Source organism: Pseudonaja textilis, chromosome 2 (assembly GCF_049901715.1).
Source record: "Pseudonaja textilis isolate UNSWEBS1 chromosome 2, rPseTex1.2, whole genome shotgun sequence".
Classification (NCBI taxonomy): Eukaryota; Metazoa; Chordata; class Lepidosauria; order Squamata; family Elapidae; genus Pseudonaja; species Pseudonaja textilis.
The window spans coordinates 181,957,366-181,981,486 of NC_141991.1; the positions used below are offsets into that span (position 1 = coordinate 181,957,366).

The 24,121-nt window shown below is 41.3% G+C and overlaps 1 protein-coding gene and 1 long non-coding RNA gene across 6 annotated transcripts in view; one reads left to right on the forward strand and one right to left on the reverse strand.

Annotated features, from left to right (window-relative positions):
* Positions 1–11,589, forward strand: LOC113448046 (cyclin-dependent kinase 4 inhibitor B-like). Of its 4 annotated transcripts, none has more exons than XM_087926559.1 (3): positions 1–160; positions 1,653–2,403; positions 10,833–11,589. In XM_087926559.1, exons 2-3 carry the CDS (start codon positions 2,260–2,262, stop codon positions 11,088–11,090), a joined length of 402 nt encoding a protein of 133 aa, XP_087782685.1. In that variant the 5' UTR covers positions 1–160; positions 1,653–2,259; the 3' UTR covers positions 11,091–11,589. The 4 variants fall into 4 exon arrangements, with proteins under 4 accessions (XP_087782685.1, XP_087782686.1, XP_026574384.1 ...); XM_087926560.1 differs by having other exon boundaries at positions 1,659–2,403; XM_026718599.2 differs by having other exon boundaries at positions 1,672–2,403.
* Positions 8,643–24,121, reverse strand: part of LOC113448047 (uncharacterized) — a 20,801-nt gene continuing 5,322 nt past the window's right edge. The window contains exons 3-7 of one of the 2 annotated variants that reach the window (XR_015742144.1): positions 23,221–23,325; positions 16,279–16,414; positions 15,915–15,975; positions 10,808–11,030; positions 8,643–10,069 (exon numbers count right to left, since the gene is read on the reverse strand). This is a non-coding gene — a long non-coding RNA (uncharacterized LOC113448047). The remainder of the gene's footprint in view (positions 10,070–10,807; positions 11,031–15,914; positions 15,976–16,278; positions 16,415–23,220; positions 23,326–24,121) is intronic. The other variant, XR_003375691.2, reaches the window with a different exon arrangement.

Sequence of the window (24,121 nt, forward strand, 5' to 3'; positions counted from 1 at the left end):
GTGAGTTTGGTCCCTTGGAAACAAATGTTCAGATTGCAGCCTGCAGGGATGATGAGGTCACTGGAAAAGTAAGTTTGTTAATACCTTTGTTTCCACGGTGGACCATCAAACTCTAAGGACTCCAAGGATGTCTCTATAGGACTGGCTAGCTGTTGCAAAGGTAATGTTAACTTTTTCTTATTTGGATGACTCTGACGATATATGACTGTTTGAACAAACTATCTCCGTGCTCCAGTGGGTGGATTGAAGAGTGGGGAATGGTGGGAACTCTGTGGGGCTGCCCTATTTGCTCTCTGAAACACAAGCTTTGTGGTACTTCAGCTGTTCCTACTGGAATGCACCCGAAGATACAGCCAGTTAAATTGGGAGGCGTTTCTGAGGGAGCTATCAATGTTTACAAGACTCCTTCTGATTCAAAACATAAATATGTCAGGCTATTTACCCAGGCACACAAAACAGAATTAAGTGTTCTGCCTCAACCCACCAACCACCCCCCACCAAAAAAAACCCAAAACATTTTGAACAGTCCCAAAGGTGCTTTTTCATGAGGCAACTGGACTTTCTTGTTTTTTTTTCCTTTTGAAGATGTTTCGCTTCTCATCCAAGCAGCTTCTTCAGCTCTGGCAGTAGCGGGGGAATGAAAGGATTTATATTCCTTGCAGACAGCTGGTCATTGGCATCCTTTTAGAGGGTCCTCGAAGCACTTGGAGGTTTATCTGTGTCCTCGGGGTCACCTGAGTGGTGCTCCTGGTTCCTGTAGTCTGCAGTTCCCCCACCCCCCACTCCATTCCTACACCCCACACCATTCAAAGGGTGATCATCCCAAATTGTAGAGCTGAAAGTCTGTAGAGATTCTCAGTCATCCAGATCATGGTTGTCCCAAAGGTGTTTTTTTTTTTTCAGGAGGCCATTGGACTTAGTTTGTTTCATTTCTCATCCAAGAAGCTTCTTCTATTTTGAGCATGTTCACCCAATGTATCAAGTCAAAGGTTGGGTTCTTTACCAAGCACAGCCTATTCTAACAGCTTGTGTGAACTCGGTCACAGCCTAGTGGGTTTTTTTTTGTTTGTTTTGTTTTAAAAAGACCAGCTGGCTACTTGAACCTATGCGAAATAGCACCAAACGGTCTTTGTGCTCCTAGCTCACCTGTTCCCCACCCCCCCACCCCCCCTAACGAAATAGCTCTTGGCCATTCCTTTTTGGCTTAAAGTCAGACTGCATGAATTTAACCCTCGGCAGTCTGGCATGAAATTGCACAGAGCTGTTTTTGGGAGACAAAAGGAACCCAGGGCTTACACATACCTACATCACTCACAAACGTTGCTCAGGTAAGTCAAAAAAAAAAAAAAGCCTCCCGGGACGAGTTGCTCATAGGCTACAGGGGTAGAGTTGTGGATCGTCCCATTTGTGACCCTAAAGGAGCATGGCGCTCTCATTGGGCAGCAAATGGGTTTCAGTTAACAGCCACACACAAGTTTTGGGGAGTGGGGGAAAAGCATCGCCCTAGATCAGAGGTCTCCAACCTTGGCAACTTTAAGACCTGTGGACTGAAGTCCTTTGGGTCTTCAAGTTGCCAGGCTTGGAGACCCCTGCCCTAGATTCACTTCTGAGCAAATGGGCCAAAGTGTTTTGACTTCATTATTAACCAACAGAAACAGGTCTCCTCCGCAGGGGGACTTTGCTCCAAACCACCGTCCAATCAGAAGAGGAAGCGGGATCCCCCCAATCCAGAATCCTGCCCCTCGTTCCGCGCTCCGTGGGGCAGAGCCCCTCTAATAAAGACGTCCCGAAGGGCGGACGCTCCATTCCAGGCAGGGATTCCATTCCAGCCTTCTCCGCAGGCATCAGCGATGCGCATGCGCCCTCCGCAGCCTGTTTTTTTTTTTTTTTTTTTCCCCTTCCCCGTAGCTACCGAGAGAGGGCGCTTAATTGGAAGCCTTGAAATAACAGCAGCGCCCCGGAGAATTCAATCCCAGCCTGGCCAGGCGCGAGCGGATTAAACCCGGGCAGGCTGAGAATAAGGGAAACAACGTCGATCCTCGCTCGCTCGGATACCTTGAAGGCGATCGGTGGGAGGAAGGGGGGAAAGAAACAGCCGAAGAAGGGAGGGAGATTCTCCGAGAGGTTGGAAGGGCGAAGAGGAAACCCAGAGGGCTGGATCGTGAAATCTTTTGCAGGACTGGTGTGCAAGAGAAAAGGGGACGGAGCCAGCCACTGGCAGATGCGCTCGCCTTAGAGACACCCCGCCTTGGGTCAACCATGGAAGCTCCAAATGGAGACGGCTGTCAGGCGAATCAGCTGGCCAACGCCGCTGCCCGCGGAGACCTGGAGACCGCGGCGAGGCTGCTGGAGAGCGGGGCGGACCCTAACGCCCTCAACGTCTTCGGCCGGAGCCCGATTCAGGTGGGACCTTCTGTGGACGAAAGATCAAAGAGGTTGACTGGGAGGAGGGACGAGGAGGCTGCTGATAGCTCAGCGTGCAAACGTTTCTTGGCATTTGAAAGTCTTACCGGGAAGACGTGTTTGTGGGAGGTGGGGAGGCCCTTCTGGTGTCTTGTTTTTCCCACCTTGGTTGCTTTTAAAAAAAATTGCAGCCCTTGATCGGCATACAAGACGCCTCCGAGCGTTAAACTCGAAAGCTTAGTTTACTCAGGGTTCGGGCTCGGAGTAAAAAAGAGCTGCAACCTCGGGGACCCTGAGAAGTCTGTCGACCTTTTGCCATTCCCCTTTCTCCCCGGCTTATCCCTCTCCTATCTCTCCCGGCCACTCACTCTCCCACACGCGCAATTCCTGCCCCTTAAAGAGCCCTTTGGAATTTAGACTTCATTCAGTAACCATGGGAATGGCTACTGTGCTGAGGGATGAAAACACAGTATTATGCTATGCTGCTCCTGTTCAGATGAAGCAGAAATTAGGGCTGACGGTTTTTATTATATATGGTATTTATTGTCTCTCCCCCCCCCCCCCTTGCCTTTGGGGGAAGACTGTGTGACTTTTGATCATACCGAATCGCTGCTTCAAAATTTAGGAGAAACTTTTATCCCAGCCCCAACCAGGGAGGAGCCTATGTCCACAAACTTACATCGACACGGTTGGTTACTTACATCTATAGATTTTCTCTCTTGGGAATTCAAATAAGAAAATGAAGGGCAAGGATGAAAAAAAATATTAAATACTCTTCTATATCCCCACCCGTTTCACCAAATAATTATTAAAACTATTTCACAGCAAAGATAGACTATACTGGTTCATCATTAGGTTAGCTCATTTTTTTTCCCATATCTAAGTTGATCAAGTTGGGTTATATTTTATATGAGGAATGTCTGGGTATGCAGCAAAAGATGTAAAAGGGAAATAAAATAGAGGGGTGATATGTATTTTTCAAAATATAATAAATTATAAGTGTGTGTGTGTGTGTGTGTGTGAATCAATTTTAATAAGATTTAATCATCCTTGCCTCCTTCCAAATTTTTAATTTTTATATGCTCTTTGTATATTTTGACATTTTGCCCAGAGTTCCTCTCTGAGGAAAATTGGCAGTTCAAAAACGTGAAGGGGATTAAAAAAACCTAATAATCATAGGCCAGGAGAAAAAAATGGTGCATTTCCTTTTCAAAGGATAATATCAAAGGATATTTCAAAGGATAATATCAGAGAGAGAGAGAGTGTGTGTGTGTGTGTGTGTGTATGTATATATATTATATATATATACATACATACATACATACACACACACACATACATACACACACACACACACACACACATATTCTCTTCTCAAGGCTGGGTGAGCCTATTTCTCCCTGTATTGCTTAATTGATTCGGATCCCTTCTCAATAATCGAGCATTTGGACAAAACAACCCACATTATTAAAATCTGGAACTAACTGCACATCTCACGCCGTATTTAGAACTGTACAGAACTGCAGCAAATAGATTTAACATGGGAGGGCATGACGAGACAAATGGAATTCAGGGAAACGCTTCTGTTTGCGCGAGAACTTTGTGGACTTCTAAGTTTGGAAAAGCAATGAAACCACACACTATTTCATTCCTTCGACATCCACGACGCCCACTTCCCCCACCCCACCCCAAAAATACTGAGATTTCTGTTCTTAAGACGGAATTGCGGAGGCGGCGGGACGTTAGATATTTCGTTGAAGGCTAAGGAATAAAGAAATGTAATCATCTAAGTACGGTGCTCACTGTACAAGACAAGCCAATTTTTCGGACTCTTAAATTGGGGGGAGGGGGTATATGTCTTATGCCTATCGGAAACCGAAAGTGCAGGCATATTGTCTCATCTACGAGGTGTGTCTGAACTCGGAATAAGCAAGGTAGGAACTCCTCGGGTGGAAATTACCTATGAAGCCTAGAAGCAAATTATTTCCGAGAAATCGTGTGCAGGGCATTTTTTCTATCCTTCCAAGCCGATCAGATTTTGTGCTTCGACGATTCTACTCGGTGTTCGTTTCCTCCGACGGCGCCCCCAAAACTTTAAATTAGAAAGACCAAAAACGCAAATATAGGCAATGCTGAATATCGCTCGGCAAAAGAAAACCGTCCGCGCACCGTTCATTACCCCGTCGAAAAAAAAAAAAAAAAGATTATTCTGTTTTGATTTTAAGAATTCGAGGTAACCAGAGAAACGTAGGTTTCCCCCCCCCCCAAAAAAAATGGGGTGGGGGTGGGGAGAAACCCCATCCCAATGAGAGTTTTAGATAAAGTAATTCCCCGAGCAGCTTTTCTCCCAACTTCCAAAGCTTTGAAGTGCGTCCAATGGATTTGCAGAGAAAGGCAGGTTAGGAACGGCAGTCTTGGTAGCAACCGCAAACGCGTTTGAGTCTGGAAGCGCTGCTGATCAATTTACACCGGGGTTTTGGCCCCGATCGTCCGTCCGATCTGCGTTTTATTTTATTTTTTTTGCTTCGAGAAACGTATTCCCGTTTTCCATGGCAATTGGAGTTAATTCGATTTGATCGAATCTCGTCGTTTTATCGACGCGTTTGCTCCCCGATGTGAGTTTCCCGGATTTAAAGCAGTTCGCCGGTGGTGTCAGATGACCGAGAGACCAAAACAAGACGTGGGTTTTGTGAGGCCATCTTTAAAACGACGAATATTCTACGTGGGATGGCATCGCATTGTGCTTGTGATAAGGCAGGGTGTCCATTATCTCGTTGCGCGCGTGTACTTTTCACCCTGCCTCTTAACTGCTTGCTGCCTTCTTGAACTCGTTGGACTGTAATCCCAACCGTCCTCAACCAACACAGGGTCGCCATCTCTACTTAGTGACTCCTACAGGATAACAAGAGTTGGAAGGGATCTTGGAGGTCTTCTAGTCCAACCCGCTACCCAGGCAGGAAATCTTATGCCGTTTCAGACAAATGGTTGACCAATCTCTTCTGCACCTCTATAACTGTCTGGTTTGGTTCTGCAACCCAACAAGACAGACCCAGACTCCAGAGAGTAATTAGGACTTCAGAAAAAACCATTACTACCCACCTGCCTTGAATCGAGGACCTGTATCCTGCACGAGTCAAAAAGAGGGCTGTGAAAGTATTTACAGACCCCTCACATCCCGGACATAAACTGTTTCAACTCCTTCCCTCAAAACGACGCTATAGAGCACGGCACACCAGAACAACCTTAAGAGTTTCTACAATTGACCCCACCCCTTTCCTAAGTGGTCTGTAGGGGCGTGCATAAGCGCATCAACGGTGCCTACCGCCCATGTCCTATTGTTTCTTTTATTTTTCTTATATGTATCCATTTTCTTTTGAATACCTATAGGTATAAGCCTTGCAGTTCAGCAAACAACCGCGTGAAGGAAGCAATTTGTCAGGACCGATGGCAAAAACGGTTCGAGTTTATACCTATTATCTTGTAAGCAATAGACAAACCAAATAAAATAAATAAACTAGACACAAAGACAGTTTTTTCCCCCAAACACCATCACTCTGCTAAACAAATAATTCCCTCAACACTGTCCAACTATTTACTAAGTCTGCATCACTATTACTATTAATCCTCTCATCATTCCTTATCACCCCTCCCCTCCCACTTGTGACTGTATGACTAACTTTGTTGCTTGCATCCTTACAATTTATACCGTTTCCTAGTATGATTTGATTGCTTATTGTACCCTATGACTATCAAGTGTTATACCTGATGATTCTTGATGAATGTATCTTTTCTTTCTTTTTTTCTTTTTACACTGAAAGCATATGCACCAAGAAAAATTCCTTGTGTGTCTGTCTAATTACACTTGACCAATAAAGAATTCATTCATTCATTCATTCATTCATCCATTCATCCATACTTCCCAAGTTGGAGCATTCACAACTTTTGGAGGCAAGCAGTTCTGTTGATTGACTGTTCTAACCCCTCTAGAAAATTCTCCTTAGTTCTAGGTTGCTTCTCTCCTTGATTGGTTTCCACCCATTGCTTCTTGTCCTGCCCTCAGGTACTTTGGAGAATAACTTGACTCTTTCTTTGCTGTGGCAGCCCCTGAGATATTGGAACACTGCTATCATGTCACCCCCCCACTCCTTCTTTTCATTAAAACTGGACATACCCAATGATCCCTACTAAACTTTACACCATGGTAAGGGTCTTCTTGAAAGGGACTTCTTGAATCCTGTTACTTGCACGTTACTTTCACGCACGTTACTTTCACGCAAACAACGATAAACACCTCTTTTACCAACTCCTCATGGCCTACTTTTCTTTCAAGTCACGGAGGCTTTATTAACGTGAGCTCTTCAGTCTTAGCCAATACTCTCTAATAAACATGCTGGGCTATATAGCCCCGTTCGCTGGAGCAAACGTTTTTCTTTCTTTCCCTTTCCGGTTTTCGCGCATAAGCTTTGCTGCTTCAGAAAGATTAAAGACGCCCCCTTTTCGGAAACTCAAATGGTTTTTGCCAATCGGTCCTGACGAATTGCTTCCTTGACGCGGTTGTTTGCTGAACTGCAAGGCTATCCTTGCATGCACACGAGAGATTGCTTGCAAATCCATCATTCGGAGCACCAACGCGGCCACGCTTAAGTTAAAACAACCCACGTCGGTTCGAGTGGAGAGGTTGTGGCTTGGATTGGTTCAGTTTCCCAGTGGTCTTTCACAAATCTCTTTCACCTTCCCAGAACCCCATTTGCATTTAGAGAAAGCCCCATGCCGCCACCTCTTATTATTGAGACTTTCTGTAGACTTTATTGGTCTTTTTATGACATTAAATGTCAATATTTGATCGTGGTAAGTCTGGCTCTGTGCCCAGTCCTATTTTACTCTCTACCAATTAGTCTGGTTTTTGTTGACTCATAATTTTCATGCTGCTTTTTCATTTCTTCTACATACCTTTTCTAAGATCTCAAACTGCCGCTCACTGTTTCACTATATCGTCTGGTGTTTCTTGCAAAGGCCTTCTCTGTGATGCCAGTTCTGGGGCCACTTATTTTTCGTATTTTTCATATTCAAGGGACAATTGTTCCTTGAAATGAAAAAATACCTGAGAGCACCAGGTGAAGTAACAGACAGAATCCATAGTCTCTTGATTCCTGGCATTAGAAAAGCAAATAAAAATGAAAAGGCAACAAGTGAACTATTACCATCTGGCAGACAGTAACTCTATTGAATTCTACTGTATAGTGCAATATTAAGGTAATATTGGGGGAGTTTCAGTTCGATTATATAGAATGTGAAGGATGCATGTTTGTGTTTTATTTTTATAATTATAATGTACACTGAAGATGGCATTTAATTTCATTGTATGAGGTGCAGTGACAATAAAGTAAGCTAAACTAAACCTAGTAAATATTGTAAAATAAGAGCAGGCCCATACATGATAACATCTTCAAGAAACATTTTGCATGAACCTGTGTTGTGGTAGGTCTGTCTTCCCAAAGAGAATGTGCAGGGGTTGCGAATGTGCATTGCATTTTGGCTATCAGCACGCCTCCTGAAAAAGCACCCTTGGGATAGTTGTGGGGATAGACTCTAAAGCATGCATTGGTGTATATGCTTGGAGCCTGTTTTAACTCCTGATGACTGCTTTGACAAGACCCTACAGTCGTCTTGGCAACATTTTCAGGAGTTGTTTGTCGCTACCTTCTTCCTGAGGCTGAGAGACAGCGATTGGCCCCCATTTACTTAAATCAGAACCAAAATTCCACAGTCTGCCCATTTTCTAGCCCTGGGTGCCTTTAACCACAACCCAAAACTGGCTCCCTTTAAGAGCTGTGTTGCCCAGGCCAAATCTGATCTCACCAGGACTAGAAGAGATGCAGTTGGTATATCAGATTGGACAAAGGGGCTCCTGGCTACAACTGCCCTTTTAAGTCTCCAAACGCTAAAAATGGATCTCCTAGACTGCAAGGAAGATTCTTTAGGAGCAGGAGAGCATGATCCATCCAAACAGGTGGGAATCCTATTCTAGAGTCTATCTGCTTTCTTAATGGGAATATCCCTCAAGGGTCTTGATTGCCTCACTTCATTAACATCTAAGAACCCATTACCAGTTCAGAACATCAGCCACTTCCCAAGTTAAAGAAAAAGAAATGTTGAAGAAAATAGATGACAATGTATGCCAATTCTCTAGTGATTACTTCTAACCTAATTTCCTGCATTTCCACAATCCTGTGTGTGTCTGTGTGTGTGCTTATTCAATTTATATTGAAATATAACATATGAACTCTGGATAGTACAGAAAACTCTCTCTCTCTCTCTCTCTCTCTCTCTCTCTCTCTCTCTCGTTCTCTCCCTCCATCCCTCAATTTTAGAGCTTTTCCTGGAGGAATGGTAGGATGGGTGGACAGAACCTGTTCAGGTTGAACATCAGAAAGAAATGTGCAACTACTAGATTTTCTCAGTGGTAACCAAGAATAAATTGAATGTATTTGAATTGTTTAGATTAGGCTAACTTGACTCTGAGATTGCCCAGTGTCAGTATAATACTTTACCACTACCCGAGATTGGTTCTTTTCAAAGAAGTCTTCCAACAAACAAGGCTGCCATGAACCAATCACATCCATCAGAAAAAGGTGTATGCTTTCCTTCAGATTCCTAGGTTATTATATTCTACTTTTAGTGAGTAAAATATAACTGACAGCTCATCTTTTGATAATTTATCAATTGTTATTTGAGGCATTCAAGCCTGACTGAAAAAGGAAGCCCTTTGTTTTCAAAATATTTAGGTTTTTTATAATGGCATATGGTATGTCGTATATGCCATGCTGTGCTGTGTGTGCTGTAACTATGCTAAACTCTACAAGGCAGACCTAGAATTACAGTTGAATTGTAATAATTTTAAGTTATTTTAAATACATTTGAAAAATAAATATATTTATCCCAAAGGCAGATTATCCTGAATTTAAAGTAATCCTCACTACCACAAAAGAAAGCCTATATCTCAGCTGACCCAATATCATACTTTCAATAAATGAAAAATAATGGTCTCATTTTACAGATAAATTACTTTGGAAGAAAAGAAAAAAAAAGAAAAAGAATGATCCCCAGTAAACATAATGACAAAGGAAGGGGAAAGGGGCCAGAGTAAAATGGGACAATTTTTATTTTTATTTTGGGAAGTTTTAACCACTGACAAAAGCCAGGGAGAAACAACAGGTCAGACAAACCACAATGGAGACATCCCTTTCTCTTATAGGATATAATTTTAGTATCAAAGCTAGGCACCCTGGTTTTCTTCAGTAGCAATGGAGAGAAGAAATGGTGGTTCCAGGTTCATTATTGGCCTTTTTTCATGTCAGTTTCCCACTAACCATATAAGGCATTAACTAATCCTTGGGTCAACATCACTAATCTGTCTTACCTCTGACGTAATACCCATTGCCAGATTTGCAGGTCTTCAGATGTTATAGATATGCTGATTGGTTTTCTCTTCTGATTAAGTTGTTGTCCCATTAGCACATCATTAGCCAATGGGGAAATGCATTTCATTCAGGAATGCTGGAACATATGTGGTGTGGATTCCTTGGGCAATTTGAAGACCTCCCCATGAACTCATCGAAGCGGATTGTCAATTTTTCATCCAACATTATTCCATTTGGGTGACATTCTGAAATTCAGAAAGATTGGAAAGATGAACTCTACCACAAATGTGCAATTATGAATAAAACAGGCACCATTAAACCCACCCTAGGGGGAATTATCAGAGCATTAAAAAGCCCAACAAATCACTCTATGACTGTGCTTGAATAGCTAAGTTCTGTAAAAAGGCACAACTGAAATTGGTTAACCACAAGGCAATCCAAAATAGGTGTTTTCCTATTTCACTGGAGAAAAGTTCTGGTGTGCAAAACGGACCCGTGCTGGAAATGAGATCAAAAGAAAAGATGGAGGTTAACACAGCATTATGCTGGTGCTGTAACTGTTAGTAGACATGGACCTCTGCTTCCTGTGATTAATTTAATTTCGGGGACCATCGGCAAGTGGTTCAGAATGGTCTGACACCCCATCCAAAGGCTTGCTATCTGAGATGCTTCTTTCAACCAAAATAATATCACCATTTTCTCCCTTTTCAATCTTTTACTCCATTCCTATCCCATTGCAAGTTCTAAGACCAAAGGCATAGCTCCAGATTCATTCTGTTTTAAAGGCTAGGATTATGCTTTGGGGACTATATGCATGTGTGAAGATGGAAGGAGGTTACAAAAATAAGAATAAAAACTTGAAATCAAAGCGGCTCCTGTTAAGACGAAGGTCTTACAGACCAGACTGAGGTTGGCTGCTGCCCAAAAGGGAGCTGAAATTTATAGAGGACAAGCATGAAAAGCTGCCCAGGTCAAAACTCAACTTTTTTACTTTTGTCTGTCCTTCAGGTTATGATGCTGGGAAGCTCCCAAATGGCAGAGCTGCTGCTGCGGAGAGGAGCTGATCCTAACCGGCCGGATCCCTCCACAGGTGCGACGCCAGCCCATGACGTGGCCCAGGAGGGATTCCTGGACACTTTGAAGCTCCTACACCACTGGGGGGCTCACTTTGATCACCTGGACAGATGGGGCCGCAGCCCGCTAGACCTGGCAAGACAGAATGGGCAAAATCACGTGGTTGATTACTTACAAGAATTACCTGGTTGAAAATGTTTCAGTATGATACCCAAGGAAGCCGTAGAAAGACAATTGCAGGGGAATTGCTCATGAAAAGTAATGAAAATAACAGCAATAAAGACCATGGTGGCTTGGACAGGCCTGGCTGGGATGTTCATACTGGGTGCCTCTTTTTTTTTTCTTCTTTCTCAAGACTCGTGGAAAGACTAGAAGTTCCGACTGAAACTGGGGTCTTCCTTTTTTTTTTTTTTTTTCTTTTCCAGGCTTTTTATTTAATATTTTTAAACCCCCCACAAGCATTTAAAAAATATTAACTGCATATATAAGAAATTTATCAACTGGGGTAATTATGAGTTCTCTTTTCTGGATTGGGAATTTGATACATGCTCAGATTTTCTTCCAGCTTCCTCCCAAACGGAACTGTGACTCAGCACAGAATTCTCTGCCAACCCCTGCAATGTACGGCCTGGTTCCAATGAATTTAGGTTCCTTTTTATCCTGCTTGTTCAAAATAAATAATTTATTCCTATTTGGAGAAGAGCGGAAGTGGATGGGGGTGGAATGGACAGGAAAGAGCTTCAGATGATGCACCCTTTCCAACCTGCTTGGGAACTCAATGGTCCCCCACCTACACACACACACACACACACACACCTAGCTGTGTCGCATCTCTTGGCTTCTCTTTATAGACTTCTTTCAACAGATCCAACATCCTGGCAAGATTTCAGCTCTCTGGCAACGAATGGCCAGAAAAACCCTTTTGCTGAGAGCGGAGTGGCTTCCCCCAAGCCACAACCTGTCATCTTATCCTAGGCAGAAAAGAATGCCCATCAACTCTGGGGTGCAAAGCTGAGTCCAAGTCGCTCCCCACTGCCCTACTTTCAGGAATGCTTGAAGAGGAGGGTCAAAAAAAGACAACATGTCAATTGCAACCATATGATCATCTAAGACCTTTTCTATATGTGTCATACATGTGCTCCTCCCCCAACACCCCACACACAAAAGAATCAGGGCTTTGACATGCAATTATAAGTCTTCCATCCTGACTTTTTAAAATCTACTCCTGAAATGTCCTCACTCCTTTCTTAATGGTGAGGACTGTCCCACTATCAAGCCTGTGGCTTTGGGCAGCAGATGGATATAATTCAATTCAAACCTTGAATTGTCAGAGTACAACATGTGTACAGTGGGATTGGCTGAGCATCAAATTTAGAGTACTCTCCCATTCTCTGCCAGAATGCCTCTGCTAGAGAGCACCATATGTATCTACTCATAATAGGAGTAACAAGTAACAACTCCTAATCTCATTTGTGTTCCTCGAAATCATACATACATACATACATACATACATACATACATACATACATTGGATAGGCAATTTCAAACTTCCCATTTTTACTACAATTGCTCCATCACCAATATCACTACTATGTTCCTTGAGCCAAAAATTTTCCCCTTCCCCGAAAGATGCAAGGGAAGTGTTCACCTTCCCTTGGAATATTATAGGACAGTAAAAGATTCCATATTCAAAGGCAACAGAAGTGCCTTTGAGCAAATAAGAGTGCTCTTAATTCTTGAAAGCAGCTGCTGCTTGGCCTAGGTTTCTGGCAGCTGTTCTTGGCAAATGCTGTGCAGTCCCAAAATAAGACTGGTTTGAATTAAGAAAGTTATAGACATTGGCTACATTGATATCCCAATATGTTCTAGAGAATATCTTTTTTTGCCTTCTATTCTGACACGCTGCACAGATTTCATAAGCCAGAGGCTATAATGTGATGTATAAATAAATGAGAATTGTAGTACGGGGAAGGCTAGGTTATAACTTGCCAGTGGAAAATAAGCCATTTTCTGTGACATTTTAAACTACAATTAACATACTATTTTTTTTTTCATTTTTATTTTGAAATTGCAATGCTTTTGGAAGAATCCGGTTTTTGGTTTTGTTGGAAAAAAGTGCAAATAAGAGCAAATAAGATGATTAAAGGCCTGCAGACTAAAACTTATGAAGAATGGTTGGAGGATTTGGGTTTGGCTAGTCTAGAGACGAGAAGGACTGGGGGGGACATGATCGCGGCATTCCAGTATTTGAGGGGCTGCCACAAAGAAAAGGGGGGTCAATTTATTTTCCAAAGCACCAGAGGGCAGAACAAGAAACAATAGATGAAAACTAATCAAGGAGAGAAGCAACCTGGAATCAAGGAGGAACTTCCTAATAGTGAGGACACTTAACCAGTGGAATAGCTTGCCATCAGACATTGTGGGTGCTTCATGACTGGAGGTTTAAAGAAGAGACTGGACAGCCACTTGTCTGAAATGGTATATAAGATCTCCTGCTTGAGCAGGGGCTGGACTAGAAGACCTCCAAGGTCCCTTCCAGTTCTATCCTGATTCCGATTCTGAATTGTTCTATTTTTATTCAGTAGTGAGAGCTGAGGCAAAAGCTGGTCAGTAGATCATTTACAATTGCTTCCAAATGAAAACAACAACAGTTAGGGTTAGAAATCCACCTAGGAGTAAGACTATACCACATGCTGTCATTTCCTCAACTGACTGAGGACCCGTCCAAAGAGGAGGAGGAGAACTCAGACAAAGTGATCCATAGGAGACAGCAGAGATTCCTAGTCCAGTCCTAGCAATAGCACCGAGAGTGCCTCAGGCTTGAGGTGTGACTCAGACCTTGGACTCTTGAGTCTCTTTCCCCAGAAACGCCTCTGCTTCGGTACGACAGTAAGGAAGGCGAAGAAGGCTCAGCTGTGCAGAAGAGCGTGTGGGCACAGAGGGGCTACTGACTTCATGTGTGTACGGGGAAATCCGAAAAGATCAGTCCATTGTGCTCAAGCAGGATCTGAGAACTCCTCAGTTTTAACTCCCACATAATGCACACCAGCACTGAACGGATTCTCTTGACAACCAAGCCTTCTTGGTTCGCATGCCTTGAGCCATCTCCTGGTGTCTATAGTTGCCAAGAAACCTACAGGGACAATGTGAAATAATGTTACACTGCTTTTCTTCAGGGATGTTGTTCAATTGTCCATATTAGTCTCCGGCCTTCGGATTTCTCTGGTGATCTTCCATCCAACTGTTAACGAGGTCTGGCCCCACTGAGCTTTTTGAGCTGCTGCTCAGAAAAAAAACAGATGTGACTCCAGCCCAGTACTTTGCTTTAAATCAATTAAGCTACAGTGCTAACTCTTTTGATATTCAGCCCTGAGGGGAGTGTGGTAGTTCGCCAGGCTCACAAGCTTCCAGGCCAAGTAACAGCTTGTACTGTGCAGTATTGGCATCCTAATCAGCAAGTGTGGATTGTGGAGGAAGGACAGCAGCGTCTGGTCCTTTCCAAAATTAATCTCTGGGCCTTAAACTAGACCAGGGGTGACCAACCTTGGCATGGCTGTCTTAGGAATTCAGGGGGTTGAAGTCCACAAGTCTTAAAGTTGCCAATGGTGGAGACTCCTGAGTTAGATAATCACTAGATCAGAAATGGTTTGGGGCCCTTTTAATGATGACGCTATAGTCATTGCGTGTTCCTGAGTGTGCGGCTATCAGTTCTCTTTCTAGCACAGTCACAGATCTGGATTAAAGCTAAAATCAATAGACAACATTGTTGAGATTTTGGCAGAAGAGGAGAAAACTACGGAGCAGTGAAAAATGCCAAACTGCAGTACACAGAACAAGCTGCCTTCACTGAATTACACAACAAAGGAAGCAAAAGCTGAGTCAAGCCAAGAATTAAAACAGATTACAGATTACTTCAGAAAGAAAAGAAGAGAAGTGGCTGAGAAATAGCACAGGAAGCGTTCAAAGTGCAACGAAGAACAAGAAAAACTAGGTAGGAAAACAACAACAAAAATGTCTTTTCCCTAACACATCACAATTCTCACAGTGCCGTAAAGTATTCCTTTACTTAAGAACAAGCTTGCTAGGTTGAGAAAAGAAGACTACACTTCCTCTCCAAATGAGGTTTAGGAAAGATAATCACTCCCTAGAGACCATTTTGGGAGAGCTTTGTCTTTGTGGTTTAAAAGCATTTAATACTGCTTTTGGTGTGTAAGATTCCTAGTAATCAAGCTATTAGAGGATAAGATAGCAGAGCTCTGGTTCTTTTGAAGTACTCTAAGGATACCTTCAGACTGATAAAGGATCTTGCACGGTTAGATGTTGTGAGGTGGCAATTAGTAGCACCCAGTGTCAGAGTTTTCAATAAGTTGATCAAGTTTAGATTGGGTGTTCTTTAGGGAAACAAAAATGGCCACAATGTGGTAGAACCATAAAGACAAAGCTTTGTTTCTACACCTTGAATGGCATTGACCTCACGTATCATTGCAAAATGATTTGAAATAACTTTATCAACCTTTCTAAAACTAAAAGTACAGTAACAGTAGTTTTACATTTTAACATACATACACAAATGTACACTCACTGTAAAACTGGTGTCCTGGTAAGCAAGCTGCAGTCATATATGGTTTTAAACCACATAAAATGACCCCCTTGGCATTGCTTAGGTAGCGATGCCATAAGAGAAGTTTTAACTGGACAAAGTCTGAATACTTTCACATTCCTATCAGACAATTGCTGCATGCCACCTCCCTATTTTCCTTAGCAACAAAAAACTAATTTGCAGCGGGATTGTTGGGACAGAAAAAGGTATCCCTTTGTAATAACTCTTGACTCAGCTAAGTGGTCTTTATATAATACCCACCCACCCACCACACACACACACACATGGGTGTGTGGGTGTCTGGGTGTGTGTGTGTGTGTGTGTGTGTTAAAAAGTAGGATATCCTTAATTTATTTATACACACACACACACACACACACACATATATGCATATCAAAATTCACTCAGAAACTAACCTGATCATTAGATGAAAAAAAGAATCCACATCTGTCAAAGCACATGATTTGGTATATTGTCCTTAAAAGTCAGCAGTGAAATAAAAAGAGGAATAGAAGATGTCAGTAAGAAGCAGAAGGAGGGTTGAAAATACCCAGGCAGGAATTTTTCTGTAAGAAGTACTGCTGGGAAAAATATTTAAAAAGTGGCTTATGAGTACAAAGTTGATAAATTTAGAAAGAAAAGGAATAGAAATTCAACATAACTGGTTATAATTATAATTGTCCCAGACTAAGAAACAAGGATTTTACTTTCTGAATATGTAATAATAAATAATTGGAAATAACAAATAATTAGAAAAAACACTGAAGTTACAAAAAGTACCTTTTGCTTTCCAGCTTTTTATTATAAATTCCAGGCAGGGGTCTCCTGAGTTTTCTATTGTCTTGGAAGGGTCAGCTTCTTGAATATATTGTATTTCTTGTGATACTAAGGAGAGCAGATACTAAGAGGTTTAAACCTAAAATAAAAACAGAAGTTGAAAGAAAGCCAAGTAGAAAGAAGTGTCTCCTTAATACCTGGCAATACTAAAGAAAATTGTAAGAAACGTTGCCATAAACATGCATATGTAGCCACCACACTATTCAGACTAGAAGTAGTTTTACACCAAGTGCAGAAAAAGAGTAAAAATAATAATAGGCCAAAGAAATGAAAGATATAATTCACTTAAAGGCCTCTTCACTTTATTATATATATATATTTGAAACTATTTCACATTTGTACATTCCTCAATGATTTGCCAAACAGCAAAAGTTGGTCTGCCCAGCATAAACTTCCCTTCACAAATTTTGTTTACTCTCTTCTTGCAGCCTTTCAAACAGAATTCTGCCAAAATCTCTCTGATAAATCTATCCCCCCTTAAAGTTTTTGGTTTTATCCTTGTGGCCCTTTCCTTGGTATATAGTATGGTTTTCGATATGAGTCACAACCACAAAGGAGAGAGGGGGATTGTCATAAGACAATGGATGGAGAGTTGCCCATAAGTGCCTCTCTCAGGCTGCTTTTCAAGTAGGTTAACCAGTTCAGTGCAAAGTATGTTGTGTAGAAAGGAATGCTCGGAAATTTCCCAATCCCTTGCAAAGCCTGAGTAGCCTTTCTGGGAAAATTAGCACTCTGTCATTTACTTTTCAGAAAGGTTACTTATCTAGATTCTTTCAAAGATCTGACCATGTGACCTGATGCTTTTTCTGTAGACAAATTGCTGCACAGTCTGGTGAATATGTGGTTGTACTGGAAGAAAGGGTGTCACAACTAATTTACAGCCTGCCATTTTTTGGGAAGCTGCAGAATTTTAAGAACCGTTGAATGGTGGCAAAGAAATACCTTTTTCTTTCCTTCTCCCCGACCCCCTTGCTTTTATACAATAATAGGGGGTGTGTGTCTTGAAAATGAAGGCCAGATTTCAGGAAATTGCAAAAGTAACTTCCTCCTTACCATTAAAATATGTATTTGAATTTTCCTGACGATTTTTCAGTTGCTTATTTCCAATGAAACAGGTTTATGAAATTGTAAGTCTGAAGTTGTAAGATTCTTTTACATGATATATAGATTGAGATTGTGAATTATTAATGTACAGGGTGTGTTTATTTATGACCCAACCACTCAGCTCAGTGAAATCATTAGTTTTGTTCATGGAGGGGTTGCAAAAATTCATTTTATTATTGCAGGGGCTGATAGTGTTGCAAAATTTGGGAACCAGTAACATAGAAAATGCATTTTTCATCAGGTACAGAAACAATTTTCACTTATTAAATGAGCTGCACAGCCAGCTGCACAAGCCACATATATTTAATATGTTTGCAATTTTTATCATTCCTATATGAATCTTTGAAATACCTCCCAAACATCTGATCACTCTTATTTTTAATTCAATTAACTTCCTTAGGGCTCCTTTTTACTCACTTCCAAAACATGTTTGTGCTACTCTACATTATTTGCAACTATTTCCACATAGATATTTTGCAATATCTTTATTTCCCTTTATTAGCATCCATGTCTTGTTTGCAGTTTTTCATCAATAGCTTCTTCTGATTCATCATTCTAATAAGCAACTGTTTTTACATAACTCCACATACACACCCTTGTCACACGAATCTTTTCACTGTTCTAATTTCCACATCCTCCTTCCCAGAGCCCATTTTCATTCCTTCTATTTTGAGGTGTTAGGCTGCCAACAGAACAAGATTTGCATTTTTCTGTTCTTGCTTTCCTCATTACATTTCCTTCATCCTTCTCATTCAATCCATTTCTGTCATTTACCCAATAGTGGTTCATCCAGAACTGAGAATCTCTCATCCCCTTGTATCCCTCCTTAATATTTTCTCTTTTTCTCATTACCAATCCATTTAGGGTTTCTTGGCACTTTATGAGTTTGGTTGTTTTCTTGCACATATTTCATTACCCAAACTAGATAACATCATCGGTGCTAATCAGGAGTGGGGTTTGCTCTCTCTATTACTCCTTGCTAGAACTGATGAGGTTACCTAGTTTGCTAATGAAACATCTGCAAGAAAACAACCAAGCTCAGAGAGCAATCCTGAGCTACAAATGGTCTCCTTTATTGGTATAAATATTTTTTTTTTGAAAATTATGTTCCTTGACATGTTTCTGTATAAACTCTTATACCTAAACCACATGTTCAAAACAAACATAAATTTTTCTTTGAGTCATTTATTATAATTGCCTTGTTTGCTATGACTACACCTCGAGTTATTCTGCTCCAGAATGATTGATGTATAACAAAATATTATATTTCCAAACATTCCTAAAGATGGACAAAAGCTAGTAGAAGATCACAATGAAGGAGTTTCATAAAATATCAAAGGTCTGGGATATTCTAAACATTCAATAGGTAACAATCTCTTCATGATAAGTTGCTCACTGGATATATAGCCTGTAACTACCCTCTGTGCAATTTTTGCTAGCCATTATGTTAACCTTAATCTAATTCTACTACACATCATAATTGCCTGGAAATGGGAAAGATTGCTAAGGTAACTCATGTCTGGAATCCCCCAAAGAAATAAGATCTAGGAGTGTCAAGCAGATCTGTATTTGCAGTGCACAAAACATAGCAGAGGATATTGGTGTAATATCTACACTTGATTGTCATGGCCTTCACAACATTAAAAAAGTTGAGATACTAGCACTCAAGGGAAAAAAAAATCTTACAGCCCAAATTTTGCATTATCCAAAATGTGGCCGTGTCTTGGGGAAAGACTGCCAGCCAAAAATGAGGGAAATCTCAGTTAAGGTCATCATTAATAATTCTGGTTTGCTTCAGCAGGGCACTGCTTTGTTGATTACCCCATATTTGGGAGCAAAAAACTACCAATGTTACTTCAGTATCTCCAAAGCTTGACATCATATGGGAATTTCACCAGTCAGCAACAGCATGAGCTTAAGCATGACAGCATCATTCTAGAAAGTTTACTCAGAAGGAAATCCATCCCAACTGTAAGCAAACATGAAAGGCATAACTATGAAGGACAATGAATGGAGAGAGCAGTGGAGAATTTTGATCCTTCATATACGATTATATTCCAACTCAAATAAGCAGAGCCAATGATTAGGGATATTGAGAAGGCTTCCTGACAAAGGCTACCAGTTACCCAAAGGCATCTGTCTACCTTCGCATGCTTCTAACAATTCTTTCTGCCAAACCTATTTGGGCAAAATATGGGAGGTTGGGGAGGGCATTTCGGTTTTAGTTCAGTCACTCAAATCAGGTTGTTCCACTGACTCATAGCTGAACTGGAAAAAAAAAAACACAGCAAAATTTCTCTTCCCCCAGCCGGGGACCAAATTTTGGAAGAAATTGGAAATAGCTCTGAAATTGCCAGTATTTCTCAATCTTAGCAACTTTTAAGATGTGTGGACTTCAACTCCCAGAATTCCCTAGCCAGCCACAAATTAAAATTGTGCAGGCTGAGAAACCCTGCTCTAAAGCATGGCTCTCCAAACTCGGCAATTTTAAGACTTGTAGACTTCAGCTCCCAGGATTCCTTGGTCATGCCATGCCATGCCATGCTGGGCAGGAAATTCTGGGAATTAAAGTTAACAAGTCTTAAGGTTGCCAAGTTTGGAGACCCCCAGTTCTAAAGCCAACAGAGACCCTTGTAATTAGAGAGGTGGGGAGCTTCTGTTACTAGAGAGTAACCGAAAGCAAACACAGGATTCTCTAAAGGTACAGAGAACTTTGAAGTTTCTTCTCTTTATCCCTTGAACAGGCATGGACAGGGTTTGAAAACAAAACCACAAAAAGATCCTTTGGATCCTCAGCAGTCCAAATCAAGAACTCTAATGTTCAAAATGAAATGCTTAAGCAAAGAGACTGCTCTCCTAGTCTCTTTCTAGCCTCAATTGGGGTCATATAAACGGTCAGCCCTGCAAGATAGATCTCACTGTCTTAAAATTACTTTTATTAAAATGTAACAGAATCTTCCAAGTCTGATGTGCTTCCCCTTCCATTTTATCTTCCCATGAATTTCCTTCCTTCCGTCCTTCCTTCCTTTCCTTTCCTTCATCTATCTATCTATCTATCTATCTATCTATCTATCTATCTATCTATCTATCTATCTATCTATCTATCTATCTATCCAGGGGTGGGATACGACAGGGTTAACTACCAGTTCGGAGTTTACTAGCATCCCTGCCTGAGCCGCACCTGTAAATGTTATTAGTATGTCATTAGAAGCAGCCTTTGAAACAACCCTCTTTTCTTGTTTTTTTTTTAACTGCAGCTGTGCCTCATTCCAGCTGAAGTTGAAAAATCAGGAAATAAAGATCAGGTAAGAGCCCAGGTGGGCGGGTAGGTGGGCAAAAACATCAGCAGACATAGAACCAGTTCTATGTCTGCTGCTCATCAGAGCTACCGGTTCTACAGAGGTGGACAGAACCGGTAGAAACCCACCCCTCTATCTGTCTGTCTGTCTGTCTGTCTGTCTGTCTGTCTGTCTGTCTGTCTGTCTGTCTGTCTATCCTGCCTGCCTGCCTGCCTACAAATTTATATAGCTGCTAAACTCATACAGAGGTGACTCCAGGCAGCTTACAATACAGGTAGTCCTCGATTTACAACAGCTCATTTAGTGATTGTTCAAAGTTAAAACAGCATTAAAAGGAGGGGGGGATTATGACCATTTTTCACACTTACATCCTTTGTGGCATTCCCATGGTCCCATGATCAAAATTCAGATGCTTCGTACTTATGACTGCTGCTGTGTCCCAAGGTGATGTGACCGCCTTTTGTGACCTTTTGGCAAGCAAAATCAATGAAGCCAAATTCACTTAACAACTGTGTTACTAACTTAACAACTGCAGTGATTCACTTAACAACTGTGGCAAGAAGGTCATAAAATGGGGCAAGATTCACTGAACAATAGAAATTTTGAGCTCATTGTGGTTGTAAGTCAAGGACTACCTGTAGTTAAAAATTTTAAAGCTCCATCATATAATAAAACTATTAAAAATCCCCATTCCAGTCCACATGGCAGCAACAACACAATTATATGGGCCTCTTGATCAGTTCTGTTTCCATGTGTAGTGCCCAGGCCTATTGAAAATGCCACGCTTTAGGGCCTTTAGGAAAAGGAACAGATATGGGAGTTGATGTTAACAGGGCTCTCCAACCTTGGCAACTTGAAGCCTGGCGGACTTCAACTCCCAGAATTCCCCAGCCAGCTTCAGAGTTGAAGTCTGCCAGGCTTCAAGTTGCCAAGGTTGGAGAGCCCTGTTCTATAACAAAGGGGTCACCACCAAGCAGGCCCTTTTTTCCTAATTCCAATCAGATAACAATTTATAATTGATGGGATCTGAAGCATGCCCGGCCTTCTAGCCCTAGTGAGTCAGGTGAACATAATAGGTAAGAGGAGGTTCTTCAAATAACCAGGGTTGTCTATCTGAGAGATTTTCATATAGGCTACGCCACACTTATACACAGTGGTGGGATTCAAAAATTTTTACGATCGGTTCTGTGGGCGTGGATTGGTGGGCGTAGTGTGGCCTGGTGGGCATGACAGGGGAAGGATACTGTAAAATCTACCTTCCCTCCCACCCCCCTAACCTTGTTTCCAGCTCTGTTCTCCTATGCAGGGCAACCAAAGAAGACCCAGCCGATCAGCTGGGACTCAGGAGGCAGAGAATAGATGGGGGCAGGCCAGTCAGAGGTGGTATTCGCTGGTTCTCTGAACTACTCAAAATTTCCGCTACCGGTTCTCCAGAACTGGTCAGAATGTGCCGAATACCACCTCTGCTTATACATTTATTGCATTGATCATGGATTCAGGCTATCTTCTCTGCTCATTACATAAGCAGCTTCTTACTTATATAGTTTCTGGCTCCCTTTCTTCCTGCCTGAGGACAAATTTCCAATTTCAGGAACCAGCTGTCTTTTCTGCCTGGGCACTGCCTTGGCAGTGAGGCCAGGCAACATATAGAGTACTCCAACAGGCAATTTCTTGGCAAGTTTCTCTTTAATGTCTTCTGGAATCTGCCATCTCTATCAACCTTCTTCTCCACCCTCCTACACCTTTATCAGAGTAGCTTTTCTATTTCAACACACACTGAGCTTGTAAACACCCATATCTGAGCTTGTAAACACTCATATCTTACTCAAAACAAGGCTAATAATTTTCCTTCACCACAAGAGAAAAACCCCAAAACATTTTTTTTAAATCAGCAGCAGCAGCATCTAAAAATTAAGCATTGTAATGGTCCCTTTGCTATGTGACTAGTCAAATCTTGAGTGCTGAAGCATTAGGTACATCTGAGATAACTCCTGTGTCATAATTTAGGCCTTGAATTTAAACTCTGGATCAGTCATGCTGTAGATTTTAAGAACCACTGCTTCTATCTCAGGAAAGCATTCTTTTGATGCATGTGAATGATTCTGGAATAGGAATCTGACCTGAACAAGAACGAAAGAAAGGACTTTTTAAGTATAACAGAAAGATGTACAGTATTTACAGGAAATACATCACAGAGATAATCAAAGATTAGCATTTAGCTAGCTGCATCCTATCAAATGGCCAATCAAAGAATGTGTGCTCCGTGGGAAAAGAACCTATCAGACAAAAAGAGCAGGCAGAAAAATAAAGAAGTAAAACTTTAGTGCTGGTAGCACTGCATATCTTCTTGTAATTAATAGATACACTTCCAACAATAAAAGGACAAATAAATAAGAGGTATGCAACTCATACACCTATAATACTCCTTCCATTTCCTCCACATCTGACCATGTTTTTGCTGTTTTTAAATAAAAAGACTCACCCTGAATAGTAATCCTGGCATGCAGCAAAGCATCACCTTCTGATCTTTATTTTCTCCTCATGTATCCCAGACAGGACAATCTGGATGTTTAAGAATGGGTCTCACCTATCCATAAAATAAAAACATTTAAACAAGGTAAGGAAGAGAGTGATGAACAAGCATATCAATTTGCCTCCTGGTTAATTGGATGTTTTGGACTAATTACACCCACCACATGATTAGCAAACTCTGCCGTGTCAACTCGTACCAATTTATCCATGATATTTATTGAAATAATATAGAAATATTGCATTTATCCAGGATGCTTTTTTGGACTTCCCAATCTATTCCTCAACTCTGTGATTTCCTAACAGGTCTCCCATCAAATTCTTAACCCTCTCTAATCCTACCTAACTTTTTGATATTAATAAAAATCAGCTGTAGGCTACTAGAGATATGCTAAGAATAATTTTCTTTCTATAAAGTGCACACTAGGGAAATTGTGCATGCAAATTTATTACAGCTTGTTGCATTTTATGCTATGTAAATTTCATTAACATAACATTTCATGCTATATAAATTTCATTAATAATTACTACTATTGAAAATGACTTGGCTCTAATAAAAGTAATAGTCAGGATAAAATCACACTGATCAACCTCAGAGTACAGTGTTAAATATGGGAAAATTTAGATTTGCCTGTGTCTTTTCAATTTCATGCAGGACTCATTAGCACTCCATTTCCTTGTACTGTAGAGAATGTGTTTGTAATCTTTATTACCAGTTAAAACCGGATGCATAATTTTTGTTGAGCAGGGTGATGCAGCAATTTTGAAATGAGAGAAAGAATGTCACAATGGACAGAACCAAGAATTTTATTATTTCTGAATTGTGAAGATGGAGATCTTTGTTATTACCTTCA